This window comes from Panicum hallii, chromosome 9 (genome assembly GCF_002211085.1).
Source record: "Panicum hallii strain FIL2 chromosome 9, PHallii_v3.1, whole genome shotgun sequence".
Taxonomy (NCBI): Eukaryota; Viridiplantae; Streptophyta; class Magnoliopsida; order Poales; family Poaceae; genus Panicum; species Panicum hallii.
In genome coordinates this window covers 62,563,990-62,577,789 of record NC_038050.1, presented here as the reverse complement: position 1 = coordinate 62,577,789, position 13,800 = coordinate 62,563,990, and the positions used below count along the sequence as shown (strand labels likewise).

The 13,800-nt window shown below is 48.7% G+C and overlaps 3 protein-coding genes across 4 annotated transcripts; 1 reads left to right on the top strand and 2 right to left on the bottom strand.

Moving 5' to 3' along the window:
- The first annotated feature begins 2,840 nt into the window (after window positions 1–2,840).
- On the top strand, window positions 2,841–5,585 carry LOC112876164 (bidirectional sugar transporter SWEET16-like). 2 transcript variants are annotated; one of them, XM_025940212.1, is made up of 6 exons: window positions 2,841–3,088; window positions 3,244–3,280; window positions 3,422–3,632; window positions 3,733–3,894; window positions 4,733–4,856; window positions 4,951–5,585. In XM_025940212.1, exons 1-6 carry the CDS (start codon window positions 3,052–3,054, stop codon window positions 5,358–5,360), a joined length of 981 nt encoding a protein of 326 aa, XP_025795997.1. In that variant the 5' UTR covers window positions 2,841–3,051; the 3' UTR covers window positions 5,361–5,585. The 2 variants fall into 2 exon arrangements, with proteins under 2 accessions (XP_025795997.1, XP_025795998.1); XM_025940213.1 differs by having other exon boundaries at window positions 2,846–3,088; window positions 4,733–4,852.
- Window positions 5,586–7,672: 2,087 nt separating this feature from the next.
- LOC112876239 (phylloplanin-like) lies at window positions 7,673–8,731 on the bottom strand. The gene is made up of 2 exons (XM_025940306.1): window positions 8,454–8,731; window positions 7,673–8,338 (listed from the first exon to the last, which is right to left on the bottom strand). Exons 1-2 carry the CDS (start codon window positions 8,632–8,634, stop codon window positions 7,986–7,988), a joined length of 534 nt encoding a protein of 177 aa, XP_025796091.1. The 5' UTR covers window positions 8,635–8,731; the 3' UTR covers window positions 7,673–7,985.
- Window positions 8,732–10,581: 1,850 nt separating this feature from the next.
- Window positions 10,582–11,556, bottom strand: LOC112877200 (phylloplanin-like). Its single transcript, XM_025941421.1, has 2 exons — window positions 11,333–11,556; window positions 10,582–11,230 (listed from the first exon to the last, which is right to left on the bottom strand). The coding sequence occupies exons 1-2, from the start codon at window positions 11,493–11,495 to the stop codon at window positions 10,956–10,958; spliced, it is 438 nt and encodes a 145-aa protein (XP_025797206.1). The 5' UTR covers window positions 11,496–11,556; the 3' UTR covers window positions 10,582–10,955.
- Window positions 11,557–13,800: the final 2,244 nt, after the last annotated feature.

Sequence of the window (13,800 nt, the reverse complement as noted above, 5' to 3'; positions counted from 1 at the left end):
GCAGTTCAAGGAGCCACTTTTCGCCGACGAGGGGGGCGCGGTGGTCGTGCTCTTAGGCCGCAAGTGCCTGCTCGTGCTGCTCCTGCAAGCGTGGATGCTGGATACTGGAAAGACTTAACACTGGGCGAAGCTACAAGTTGTTCAGGATGGATTCACAAATATTTTACCAGCTACGTGATCTGCTCCTGAGTAGCTATGGTCTCCAGTCATCTTTGCATATGAGTTCTATGAAATCCCTTGCTACGTTTCTTGTTATATGTGGGCATGGTATGTCCAACAGTGCAATACATGGTAATTTCAATCATTCTGGTGAGACCATTAGTAGAAAATTTGAGGAAGTCTTGAATAGTGTGGTAGGTACGTGTGAGGACTATATCACGCCAATTGATCCTAATTTTCGTACTACACACCCAAGGATAGCTAATGATTGTAGGATGATGCCATATTTTAAAGATTGCATTGGAGCACTGGATGGTACTCACATTGCGGCAACACCACCTCCACATAACCATATCAAATATATTGGCCGAAGTGGCAAAGCGACACAAAATGTTCTTATTGTTGTTGATTTTGACTTGCGATTCACATATGTATCTATTGGGCAACCTAGATCTATGCATGACACTAATGTGTTGTTTCATGCACTAAGGCATGATAAGGATGCACCCGTGCAGGTATGTTCGTATATCCTTGCTTTTGCGAACAAATCTGTACATAGAAATATTTTGCTTATAACTCATATAAGTTTGCATATGATTTTAGGAAAATATAATACTGTTGATGTTGGATATTCAAATAGACCTGGATACTTGGCACCATATAAGGGTGCAAGATATCATATGCCAGATTGGAAGAGGGGTTCTGCTCCAAGCGGTGACCATGAACACTTTAACCATCTACATTCAAGTATTCGAAATGCGGTAGAGCGCGCTTTTGGTGTGTTAAAAATAAAGTGGAGAATACTTCTCAAAATGATGAGTTTCCATTGGATAAATAAAAGATGATTGTTTCCGTGATCATGTGCCTTCATTACTTCATTCGTAAGAACAATGCATAGGATAAAAATTTTAGCAGATGTATCGAGACCCTGATTATATGCCCACTGTACCGGCGAGATATACAAGACATCTTCGTTATGCTGGAGATACATCAACTCCAGAATCTAACGATCGGGACATGGATAAATTTCGTAATGACTTTGCACGATCAATCTTTCTTCCTAAATCATCATAAGCATGTATCAATAGTTATATGGTTTATGTGAGGATTGATTTTTATTTTCAAAATTACTCTATTAGGATAACAAGACAATGATTATTAGGAACCAATATTTCTATTTATTTATTTATTTATTTATTTTCATATTAATAGAAAATGTTAACTAAGTGCAAACATAAATATAACCAGATAGACATGTCAACTAGCTAAGAGCATATTGGATATTTGACCTTTTCAATCTATTCATAATAGGATAAAATTATTTTACCAAACGTTTTCTAAAATGGCTTTAGCTCTACCAGAGAAGTCGCTCCACAGAGAGCCGAAGCTGTTTTTTAAGAAAATCGGACAGTTCAGCTCCACCAAAAAACTGCTCCACCAGAGAGCTGAAGCTGTTTTTAAGGAAATCAGAGCCTGGCAAATGAGCTCTAACTATCTCTGACTTTAGGAGTGAACCGCGTGAACAGAGTCCAGGGACCGTAGAGGCCTAGAAACGGAACGAAATGCCACGTCAGAGTTGAGAAGAGACGTTCGCAGGACACGTCCCACCCGGCCCTGAAAAACGGAGCGCTCCCATCGAACACAGGACAGGTACTACGAAGCACTAGCAAACACTTGCCATGGCGGCACGGTTGGTTCAGTACCGTGTCGACCGCCGAATACGTGCCGAGTCGAGGCAGGACAGCGAGGCACGGCAAAAGCCCTGGACGGCTACAAGATCCAACAGAGACGAGACGAGCCGAGAGCTCCGCGGCGATCTCCTGCTGCTGCTGTCATCCGATCCGTATCCGCGGCGCGGAGGCAAGGCAAGGCAAGAAACAAAAGAACGAAACTGGAGAAACCGCTCGCCTGATACGCCGCCCTAGCTTCCATCTAACCGCCGTGGCCCTGCTCCGGCAGTCGCAACGAGGTACGCGCTGCCTGCTGCCGCTACACCGCCTGCCAATCGCCGTCGCCGACGACGGCAACGTCACCTGGTCTCGCTTTCTCCCAGACCGGCGACCGGCGATCGCAAGAATTCCAGCGATCCCTTTTTTAATGCCGTGCACGCCAGCGCACGAGGCTCGCTCGGCCGCTCCCTCCCACCTCCGCGTCGCCACCAGAGCGGCGCGACGTGTCGGCTCTAGCCCGTCTCATGGTGACCTGCATGGCATCGGGGTGTCCCCGTTTCCCCGTCCGGCCGGCCCCACCCCCCGGCCACGAGATCCGCCTCCACCACGGGCCGCGGCGGACGTCGCTGTCCATCTATCGCCTTTCGGTTAGCCAACCTCCGGCCTGTTCATCTCATTCTCACCGGTGCTCGGATTCTATCCGGCCACCTCGGCTCGCTTCGCCTCACCGCACGGTGTATCTGCTGCTGCTGAACCACGAACCGTAGCAATCGGCATCGCAGCAGGCTATCAGCTGTGGCGAGCCACCACTCTCTGCGTCTGACACGCATGAGCCAGGAACAAGCACGTGGTGGTTACCCATTGTGATTTCCCCGGTCTGTTACCGTACGTACTCCGCGAAAAAGCAGAGCCGTCGGTGCCAAGTTTGGGAGCAGGTGGAAGTCCAGAGCGAGTGTTCGAGATGGATTTCGCTGCGTGCTCTGCGGCACGGGCAGGGGCACGGGCGCCCCTTGGGTCCCTCTGCCTGCCGGTTGGCCCCTCGCGGACACGCCTTTTCGCCTCAGAATCTCTCTGAACCATGGAGGAGCAGTTACATATACACTGCGCAAACCGTGGAGCGGTTGCACATACTGACATACCCTGGGTGCGGTGTCCGCGGTGTGTTGGCGATCCTCGCAAACTTCTTGCCTCATCCTAGCGGAAGAACAAGGTTGGGGGCGCAATGGCCGCGGATCCGAGCTTCGTCGTCGGGATCATAGGTCAGTTCATCGTCGTCGCCGGGGCATCACGTTCTTGCTCTCTCTACTCATCTCCTCCATTTCTTCAACCGGATCGATCGTCGCTTCCTCTCTTGGCATCAACCAGCAGTTCCATTCCACTCTGACGCCTGATGGTTTCGTCTTGTGCTTCGCAGGGAACGTGATCTCCATCCTCGTCTTCGCGTCGCCGATGTGAGTGAATTCCATGCAATTCCAGTCTGTTCTGTTTATGCAAAAGAAGCAGTTGTGGCAGCAGTAGGCATCGCAGGCTGACTGACTAGTGACGGGTGTTTTCGCTCTTGTGTTTCGATGGAATGGAATCGAATCCTTCAGCGCGACGTTCCGGCGGATCGTGAGGAACGCGAGCACGGAGGACTTCCGGTGGCTGCCGTACGTCACCACCCTGCTCAGCACCTCGCTCTGGACCTTCTACGGCCTGCTCAAGCCCGGCGGCCTCCTCGTCGTCACCGTCAACGGCGCCGGCGCCGCGCTCGAGGCCGCATACGTCACGCTCTACCTCATCTACGCGCCCAGGGAGACCAAGGTTCGTTTCATCCGTCCGATCTCTCGTACCTTCCCTGACTGAAATGAATTGGACGGCATGGCATGGCTCTCTGAATGTTTGTTCGTGGTTTCTCGATCAGGCGAAGATGCTCAAGCTGGTGCTGGCCGTGAACGTCGGCTTCCTCGCGGCGGTCGTCGTGGTGACGCTGGCGGCGCTGCACGGCGGCGTCCGGCTGCTCGCGGTGGGCGTGCTGTGCGCCGCGCTCACCATCGGCATGTACGCCGCACCGCTGGGCGCAATGGTCAGTTACTCGGACCGAGATCGCTCCCCCGCCATCACTTCCTGTCGAAACAGAGTATCATCACATTAGCCATTTTTCTTTTTGTTCTTGGGGGAAAGACTAGCTTTTAGCTGACGAGCAAGTTCGACGCTGCACGCACGAACTTGTTTCACACTTTTGGTAGTAACGTGTTCCGGTGTCGCTGTTTCTCTGACTTCGAGATGCACGGCTCTCTTAGGAACTGCAAGCTTATCTTATCTCTGGTGAGATGCCATCCATGCATACACACCTTTTCTAGAGCATGCCTACCTTAGAATGCTAAGATGAGCTTTCACCAAAATACCACTGAAACACTTGCATGCACCGACTTTCCTGACTGTCGTTGCGGAGTGTTTGGTCCGATGTCATTTTCTTCGATTTACAGCCGCACCACAAGCAGTAATGCCTATCTAGCACGAATTCAGGCGTCCTTGAACCTGACCACTCACCTAAATCCTCATGCCCACAAGTCCACATCCCCAACTCCCCATTCCATGTACTAGGACAGTAGCCAGTAGAAGCATGATGTGTCCAGTTCCCTTGATCTGTCTTGGTGACATTTATGGGACCCAGAAATTCCGCTGGCTCTCAGTGCCCAGCCGTACCGGATTACTGCAGATCACCGGTACCAAGCTGTACTGAAATGAACTATGCAGCAGAGATTAAAGCACTATAGCAGACAACAGAGATGTGACGATCGAGTGGCATGTGAAATGTACAGGATACTAGTCAGTTTTTTTCTTTCAGTCTGATGCATGGCTTACATAGGAAAACCGAACACTAATGATGATGGGCTGATGGCTTTGGGTGGCGTGTGCAGCGGACAGTGGTGAAGACCCGGAGCGTGGAGTACATGCCCTTCTCCCTCTCCTTCTTCCTCTTCCTCAACGGCGGCGTCTGGAGCGTCTACTCCGTGCTCGTCAAGGACTACTTCATCGGCGTACGTAAGCGCATGCCACCACACCCCGTCTCGGTCCCTATTCACATTTCCAGGCCTGCAACAACTAACACCTGAACCTGACACCGCGTGGCATGCAGGTCCCCAACGCCATCGGCTTCGTCCTGGGCACGGCGCAGCTGGTGCTGTACATGGCGTACCGGAAGGCGACGCCGCCGCCGCGCAAGGAGGACGACGACGGCGACGGCGAGGCGGGGGACGAGGAGGAAGGGCTGGCGCAGCTGATGACGGGGCAGGCGGTGGAGATGGCGCAGCGGCGGGCGCGGCTGCACAAGGGGCTCAGCCTGCCCAAGCCGTCGGGCGCGCCGCTGTCGTCGTCGCCGCGGGACGGGCTCGGGAGCATCATCAAGTCCATGTCCGCCACCCCCGTCGAGCTGCACTCCGTCCTGCACCAGCACGGCCACGGCCGGTTCGAGCCCGTCAAGAAGGACGACGACGTCGAGGCGGACGAGTGACGTCGGCGGTCGTGCAGGCGTTTCTGTGTGCGTAGATGATGGGACGGGAATCGAATGGCCAGCGTGTGTGTGTATAGTATATTCCCTGGAGAAATTCAGATCAGTAGCTATTGGAACGGAGTGAATTCGAGTGTTGGAAGCTCTAAATTAGTCTGTTTGCCTCATCTGGAAATTCGGCCAGCAGATGAGAACAAGCAGAATATTCCTGTTAAATTTTAAAAAAAATCTCGTATGCCCAGCAGCCTGGGCCTATTGCCCTATTGCAATGCCTGGGCCGTCGCCAGGCGTGCGTGAGCGTGACCAGGCCTGCTGACCTAACTAAAATTTTGAGCCCACGGAGATAGTTGGGTATGAAATTGTTTTGATTTAGGGTTTAATTTTTAATCCGGATCGTATTAGGTATTTGTTACTGATTACAATAATTAAATATAAGCTAACTACAAAATTATTATATAAATGGAGACTAATTCAAGATATGAATCTATTAAGCTTAATCTATCGCTAGCATATATTTAATATAGCATAATATTATCAAATCATAAAGTAATTAGATTTAATAGATTTATTTAGTCGGGGATCTAAACGGTCTCCACGTAAGCTCTTTCACGGAAGACACATCAGATTTTGAGCTGAGCAATCAGTAGCCGACGCCGCCGGGCTGTAAAAACGGTGCAAGTTGCCGCCCCATCCCGTATCGGTGTCGCCGGAGGCCCCGACCCGTCGCTCTCACTCGTCTCTGTCTAGTCCGCAGTCCGCCAAAACGCTTGCTCGCCCGCGCCGCGCGCGCGCATGCGGGACCGATCATTCGTCCGTTCCGATCCACGCACAGCACACATCGCAAGCTGCCCATCGTCCTCGCCCGATCCCCGGCACCGGCAGTGCGCCCGCATCATTTGCACAGCGTACAGCCTATGGCTGCCTGCGGGCGTGGCGTGGCGTACGTGGCGCGTGCCGGAATGTGTATAGTACCCCCGGCCCGTACCAGACCTTCCACGCGCATGCTTCAACTTGTCAGTGCCGGCCGGACGGCCTCCACCGACCGTGGCCAACCTTACTGGCGTGGCTGGTGCGCGCGCGTGCGTTGCTTGCTTGTCCTGTATTTAGGGTCCCTTCGGATATCCGATGCTAAAATATTTAGATGCTAATCAGAAATATTAAATATAGATTAATAACAAAACTAAAACTAATTGCATAACCTTTAGACTAATCCACAAGATAAATGTATTAAATCTAATTAGTCCAAGTGATGCTACAGTAAATATGTATTAATTATAAGTTAATTAGATTTAATAGATTTGTCTCGCGAATTAGCTCTAAGCTTATACGATTAGTTTTATCATTAGTTTACATTTAATATTTCTAATGACCATCAAATATCCGATATGACAGGGCTAAACTTTAACCTTTAGGATCCAAACACCCCTTAGCACGCACATACGGATCTTTGATTCAGACGTGGAGAGCGCCATTTTACATAGCGCTGCTGCACAAGGGTTCCCGATCATATATGTTCTGCTCGGTTCTCTTGCTACTTCATTTGCTGCTCTAAAATAGATCAGCTGGTTACGAGGTTTGTTTTTGTCAAATGGCAATCAAGCATAAACAATTATTCTTTAAAAATATTATACCATTGAAATCAAAGTATCCCAAAGCCCTACATACCTTACCATATCGAGCCCCTACAATATCAAGTAAAAATAAGTAAGATCAATCAATCCCAATGGCAAGTTTCATTTTGCTCCTTGCAAGAATGCCACATCATATCATTTAGAGTGTTATGATTTGATTAATGAAATAATCCCTCCCAATGCAAGTTTCATTTTATTGTTTCATATGTAGCTATATTATTCAATTCATGCATGACGTGAAAGCATTTAGTTGGGCACATGATCAGGTGAAATGAAAACTATAGCCCTCAATAGATATGTGGATGATTTTCATTGTGTTGGAAACTGTATGAACAGAGAGTTTCATGATCTCTATTCACAACTCCAATGCCACGCCATCGTATTTGCTTATGTGGCACCTCCTTTACGGAGAATAAGACCGCCGAAGAAAGGAAGGCCGATTACAAAATAAATAGACCATTGTCCCAAATTTGCATTCCCCGATCAGGGATCCAGGGTCAAGAGTGCCCTCTAAGAGGAAAAGTTTCAACGGTGTAGTCTCCATGCACAAGCAACAAAGATAATTACTCTCTCTATTCCAAATTATTAGTCATTTTGACTTTTCTAAATACATACTTTTTGCTATGCATCTACATATATATTTATATCTAGGTGCATAGTAAAGTTTATGAATTGAAAAAGTCAAAATGACTAATAATTAATTTAGAACGGAGGGGCACTTTGAAGCAAACATAGGTTTGATTCTCACAAACAAGAGACGAGGCAACAAATAGAAGTTTCACAATATAGATATATATAAGTGCTTCTCAGAAGCATGCCTTGCGTGGTACGGGTAGGTGGCTAATGTATAGCAAACGTAACACGTGATGCTGTGGCGACACAAAGTAAAGCAGGCCAGGTGAACATATATCATCATGCCTGCTACACGTATTGATTTAATTTATGCTTAGTGATTTACGATAATTATTTCGCGGCGTCGATAGATCGACACGGCCACGGCCAGACCTGTACTAGCTCCAGTGATCGAGCTGTCTAGACGAGTGAGAAGGCCTGGGGAGCGAGGGTGAAGATGCCGCCAAGGACGCCGCTGAGGATCTGGACGATGACGTTGATGATCCCACCGAGATCGAGGCCGCCGCCGCCGCCGCTACCACCGGTGCTGATGCCCAGTAACTTCAGCGACGATGACAGCGTCCCGGTGGCGCCGGCCAAGGACGCGTCGCAGGCGGCCAGCGGGGTGCTCACGACCACTTTGCACTGGTTGCCCATTACAGCGGTGAGCAGGTCCTTGCTGGCACCGGGCATGCTGATGACGAAGTTCCCGTTCCCGTCCGCTGTCGTGCCGGCCACCACCCTGCCGTTGCACTGGAGCTGCACGGCTGCGTCTGACCGGACCAAAAAACAAGGGAAATATGTAAGATCATTGTTGGCCTGGATATATAATATGTGTCTCTAGCTAGGCCGGCGAGCTAGAAAGAGTAGATCGATCGAGAGCCTTACTAGGGAACGGCGCCGGTGCCGTCGCCACGTTGATGTTGTTCCCCGTGGAGCACGGTACCATGCCGGAGATGACGACACTGGCGTTGGTGGAGCTCGCCCCCAACCCCGCGCAGCGGGGCACCTCCCCGGCGGCGACGGCGACGAGGAGCACCGCGGCGAGGACAAGGCTCTTCGGCGCCATTATAGTACACTCTCAGCGCCTCGATCTCTCTCGGTCTGCCGTGTACGGAGCGAGAGGTTGTTGATGATGCTGCGCTGAGCCGAGGTGTAGCTCAAGCTCCTGCATGGATCCGCAATTTATAGGCGCGCGAGGCCAACAATGCAAGTTGCTGCTGCGTGCGTGCGTGGTTCCTCACCGTAGTAGGCAGCTAGCTAGCAGTAGGTTCAGGCTCACTGCAGGTCAGCTTCGCCGGGCGCGTGCTTTCAGTGGTCGAACGGCACACGCTGCTGTCCGCGTCGGGTCGGGCGTGCATGCAAGCGACCGGCCGGCCAACTTGCATCGGCCCAGCCGAGAAGATCCCCCGAGCAAAGTACGGGCGGCAAGGGCCGGGTCACCGGTCACCGGCATGCTCGAGAGTGAGCTCTGCGTCGATGTCGATTAGATGAGGTCGTTGGGCATGGCCTTGATGATAATGGGTGGTCGTGGAGAAAATAGGGCGGGCGTGGGCGTGGGGTACTACTACTAGCGGCAGCCTGTAGGTGCGTTGTCCGGCCCGATCGAGAGCGCGTGGCGATGCACTGGCGGCACGCCGGCCGCTCGGTCCACCTCCACGCCGGCGTCCCCGGGGAATCCCTCCAGTTCACGTGCCGTACAGTGCCAAGAAGATGGGAGCGGCGGAGGTTGACGTCCCTGTCTGATGTCGCGAATAGTTTGGTCACGCTCTAGAACACCGTACCATCATTGAGTAATCTCTTCTTCTTTTCGGGTGCGTGAGAATTGAGATCGCCGAGTGAGAGAGAAGCTCCCACTTGTGCCAATAATTTCGTCTGTCGTATCTCTGGCATGCTCAAACCTTTGTCACCTTCCTTCCTCGCTACTCTTTCGTTCTTGGTGCGTACAGGGAACCCAAAGCATAGATCCTAAAGAATAGATGGCGAAAAGTCAGGTCGACGATGGTGAAAGATTATTAGTTAAATACTATTCGAGAACGTGCTGTTAGTTTGTGCATATAATGCATTAAGGAGTCGTTAGCAAACTAATATTTGGTGTACCATTGATCGATCTAGTGAAATGTTTGATCAGACGAATCAAGTAAGCTTCGGTGGAGCGACGCGAGCGTAACTCAACCGGTAAGGTTTCTTATGGTGGAACCTGTCCACTGGGGTTTGAGTTCTCGACTGAGCGGTGCTAGCATTTTTTTGGATTGATTATAGGATTTAACCGCAATATTCTTTCAGTAGTAGGCGACGTGCCCGTCAACAGTGAGACACCTACGGTGACTTCATCAATCTCGAGGATCCGTCGATTCAGTCTCTCAGAGGTGCTCATATAGATAGGGTTGCATGTATGTATTTATATAGGTAAATATGCGTGCGTATTTGTGAGCGTATGCATCTAAATAGCAGATAGTGCGTCAGTAGTGGATTGATTTCGTGCAAATGTGCAATGGATAGTAACCTCTATGAAAGCGATTAAGAAATCTGTGACATGACTTTTTTTCCTACATAAAAAATATTTAAAATAGGCTACTCCATTAAAAATTAGATTTAGTAACATAACTTCTACAAACAATAAGATAACTCATGAACGGTTCAAAATAAAGATAGTGTGCCCGTAGAAAGTTTACATCAGAAGGAACAGAGATTTCTCCTCTGGCCGGACTCTGTTTCACACGGCAGAGGTTTTTCTTTTTGATCAGAATGCATGATTTGTTCATGTACCTTAGTTTAGCTGGCTATTGTTTTTGAGAAGAGTTAGCGGATCCGGGTTCAAATCCTGATTCCTTAAATTTGTTCAGGTAGGGTATTTAATACCTCCTCGTAGTCTTTATAATTTTTTTATCAGAATGCATGGTTTTCCGCTTAACGCTGTTCCATTTACGTGGATTTTTTTGAGAATTCCATTTAACGTGGATGTCTAATGCTATCCTGCCAGGCCCCTGACTGAAGACATTGGGCCGAATCCATATGGTAAAATTAGCCCACCCAACACTGATATCAGTAGTGTTGCCGGCCATATCGCTGCATCTTCAGTTTTATGGAATTTAATTCCTCTAAAAAAAGGGCTAAATGTCGACTGAACTCAAGTCCCTACAATACTAACGTTCTTGAAGATTGCTAACAAAGCATCAGAAACAGAACTACTGCTGCCTGAGCAGATTTCACTCACACTCGTAGGTGTACATTTATTTTCAGTTTAAAGAGTTTGTGAGGTATCTATAGTGATCAATCACCACCAATCCACCAGCACACAAGTAAAAGTTTGATTTTACTTGTTCTTATTTGTTTCAGTCTTTTTATTAGATGCACCGATCATCAGGTTTCCTAGAGGTCGTCGTCAAATCAGTCCATGCGGAAGGAGAAGCCGGCGGGGGCGAGGCGGAAGACGCCGCCGAGCATCCCGGCGAGCGGGCCCTGAAGGCTGGACACCAGCGCCCCGGCCGCCGGCAGCGTCGCGTTGCACTTGGCCAGCGGCGTGTCGACCACCAGCTGGCAGGCGCCCACGAGCGCCCCCAGCGCGCCGGCCACGGCGTCCGCCTCCATCTCGAACGACCCGTCGCGGCGCGTCGTCGCCCGCGCCACCACGCTGCCGCCGCACCGCAGCTCCACCTTCGCGTCTGCACACGCACTCACGTGCCGCCGGCAAGTACGTGTGTGTGAACGTCACGTGCATCGGGATATAATCTCAGCTGTTCTGAGGGTCACGGTAGCAGGCGTACCTGGAAACGCCGGAAAGGTGGCGGCGTCGATCAGCGTGCCGGTGTTGCACGGCACCACGCCGGAGACGACGAGCCTGCCGGGCCTGGTCTGGGCGGAGGCGGCCGCGCACGCCGCGGCGGCCACGGCAACGGCGAGAAGGAGAACGTCCGCTCTAGGTGCCATTGCGCTAGCTGGATCGGAGCTGTGGAATTCGCGCGGTAGTTTGGCTTTGAGAGTTTGCTTGCTCCACTGCTTGTTGCAGCACCTGAGATGGAGAGGCACCTTATTTATATGCTGAGATCGACCCTACCTCCGTTTGATCAGGTGAAACGTAACCAGCTGTTTGGCTTGGAAATCATCAAAGGCATCATCAAAAGTTAGTGAGAACAACCATGGTGCCACTACGGAAAAAACCTGCTTTTGTGATCAGGACCTCTTCGGTGAATCCGAACCTTTTTTTTTCTGCCTTTTGGAACCGGTCGCGCTGATCTGGACTAGCTCTGCACCACCAAGATCGTGAGAACGGCGCCTTTAATTTTCCCAGGCGAGAGTAAGCGATGTCGGCAAGTGTTTGCTCCACCGTGACAGCCGTTGCCGCCCCATTTTCAGGTCACGCTTTTTCAGCACGGTTGTATACTTATTGTTGCACTAGTGTTAGTGGTTTAGCATGATGATTGCATCCATGGCTCGCGAACCCAAATTTTCAGGGGCACGGGCACACGGCTGTCACGGCCCCTTCTGAGTACAACTCGATCGCCCAAATTGGAGTTGCCAAACTAGCTGCAATCCTCCCAAAGTTCTGATTCTCTCCCCATTACTCAGTTTCCATCTGCAGCCCATATGAGAGTTGCCTGCCTAATGTTGGAATATTTGTACTAGGCCCATTTATTTAATAATAAATTAAGAATTAAAAGATCCACGAGTTAATGCTGGAGAGTTATGATCTGTGAGTAATAGTTTTTCGTTGAAGGGTAATAACGGTTAAATGGTGTTGATTGTGGGGAATAATGGTGCAAATTGATGGTCATTAGCGCAGCCTGGGACATACACACCTATGTAAGGAGACAACCCCTATTATTCATTGAACTCTCTCACACACAATCAAGATATTTCTGCTAAGAGGATCTTTCACTTCTTCCTTTATTCTTTTTCTTCTGCTGCACATTCATTTCAATGCAACTCTGTGCGTGCGCACAAGCTTGCGTGAGCAGGCAGGTCTCCGGAACCTCCTCGTCTAAGTGATCCTGCTCGGGATAGACGGGTAATAAGATTTTTAGGGAGTGTACGAGTACGCAACTGCTCGCTGTACCCTCAACACGTGTACGACTACTTTATGCTCCGACCCGACTAGTACGACTACTTCCCTCTACAACGTAACTGGTTCGACTACTTCGGCTACAACACGACTGGTTCGACTACTTCGGCTACAACACGACTACTTCATCTGCTACATCAAGAAGGACGCTCGTGGGAGTGCACTGTTTACATCTTCTCGCAACAACTAAGTTCGACTACTTCAAGCAAGACCAACCGAGTAGTATGTCTACTCCAGTTGGTGACGGCGCATCCAATGCTTCCGGCAAAGAACCCGCCTCAGTACTTCTCTGGCTCATATTTTGTATTATATTTTTATTAATAGAAGATTAAACTTGAACATGTACACGTATGATATGATCATAAGATCACTAGAATTTGTCATGGTTAAAATATTAATTCTCTAAATTAAAATATACCGTAAGAGGCATATTTCTAACACCTAACAGGCACGGTGGGCAGAGTGCACTCCCTTCCAAACCAAATTATCGTTCAAAATTTATCTATTGATCCAAGATGCTACTAAACATAGATTGAACATCCTAAGGCCAGGGATGTTCAAACCCTCGTCATAATTCTTATACCATCTGAGCTATGAGTTGCTAATTTTTTAAAAGAAAAGGTGTAACTATTGAAACCGGATAAATTTGACTCCTTAAGTGTTTTTTAAGTGTTTCAAAGGTGATTTTTCATTTTATAAAATTAAACTTATGCAAGCGAGAACTAAAAGAATAAAAATAATTTATTTTAAATCAGAAAAATATAAAACATGTGCCAATATTTTTCTAAAAATTGTAACCGTATCCTTATTGTTAGTTATTTGGATCCATTTTTCTCTTGTTACTGGTATTTGTTTTCTTGTAGTTATGCCTATTATATATTATTTGAATAAAAAAGATTCAAATAGAGCATCAATAGATAGTTAGTTTTTAGAAAATAAATATGTAGCAGTTTTATATTTTTTTTGATTTAAAATAAATTAGTTTTAAATTTTTTAGACTTAACCAGAATTTTTCTATTTCTTTTGAAAACAAAACTATCTTTTCGAAACCACCCAAAAGATTAAATTTGTCCAATTTCAACGGTTGGTTCCCGTTGTCTGATTTTGCAATTGAAAATCCAACTACTATTGTACTAGTTCGACGTTGGAAATTAGACTTTTCCTTTTCCCGTT

Coding starts and splice junctions, on each gene's coding strand:
- LOC112876164 (XM_025940212.1), top strand. CDS start 3,052: ATGGCCGCGGATCCGAGCTTCGTCGTCGGGATCATAG. Junction 3,089..3,243: donor CTTCGTCGTCGGGATCATAG/GTCAGTTCATCG, acceptor TGTGCTTCGCAG/GGAACGTGATCTCCATCCTC. Junction 3,895..4,732: donor CCGCACCGCTGGGCGCAATG/GTCAGTTACTCG, acceptor TGGCGTGTGCAG/CGGACAGTGGTGAAGACCCG.
- LOC112877200 (XM_025941421.1), bottom strand. CDS start 11,495: ATGGCACCTAGAGCGGACGTTCTCCTTCTCGCCGTTGCCGTGGCCGCC. Junction 11,231..11,332: donor CACCTTTCCGGCGTTTCCAG/GTACGCCTGCTA, acceptor GTGCGTGTGCAG/ACGCGAAGGTGGAGCTGCGG.
- LOC112876239 (XM_025940306.1), bottom strand. CDS start 8,634: ATGGCGCCGAAGAGCCTTGTCCTCGCCGCGGTGCTCCTCGTCGCCGTC. Junction 8,339..8,453: donor GGCACCGGCGCCGTTCCCTA/GTAAGGCTCTCG, acceptor TGGTCCGGTCAG/ACGCAGCCGTGCAGCTCCAG.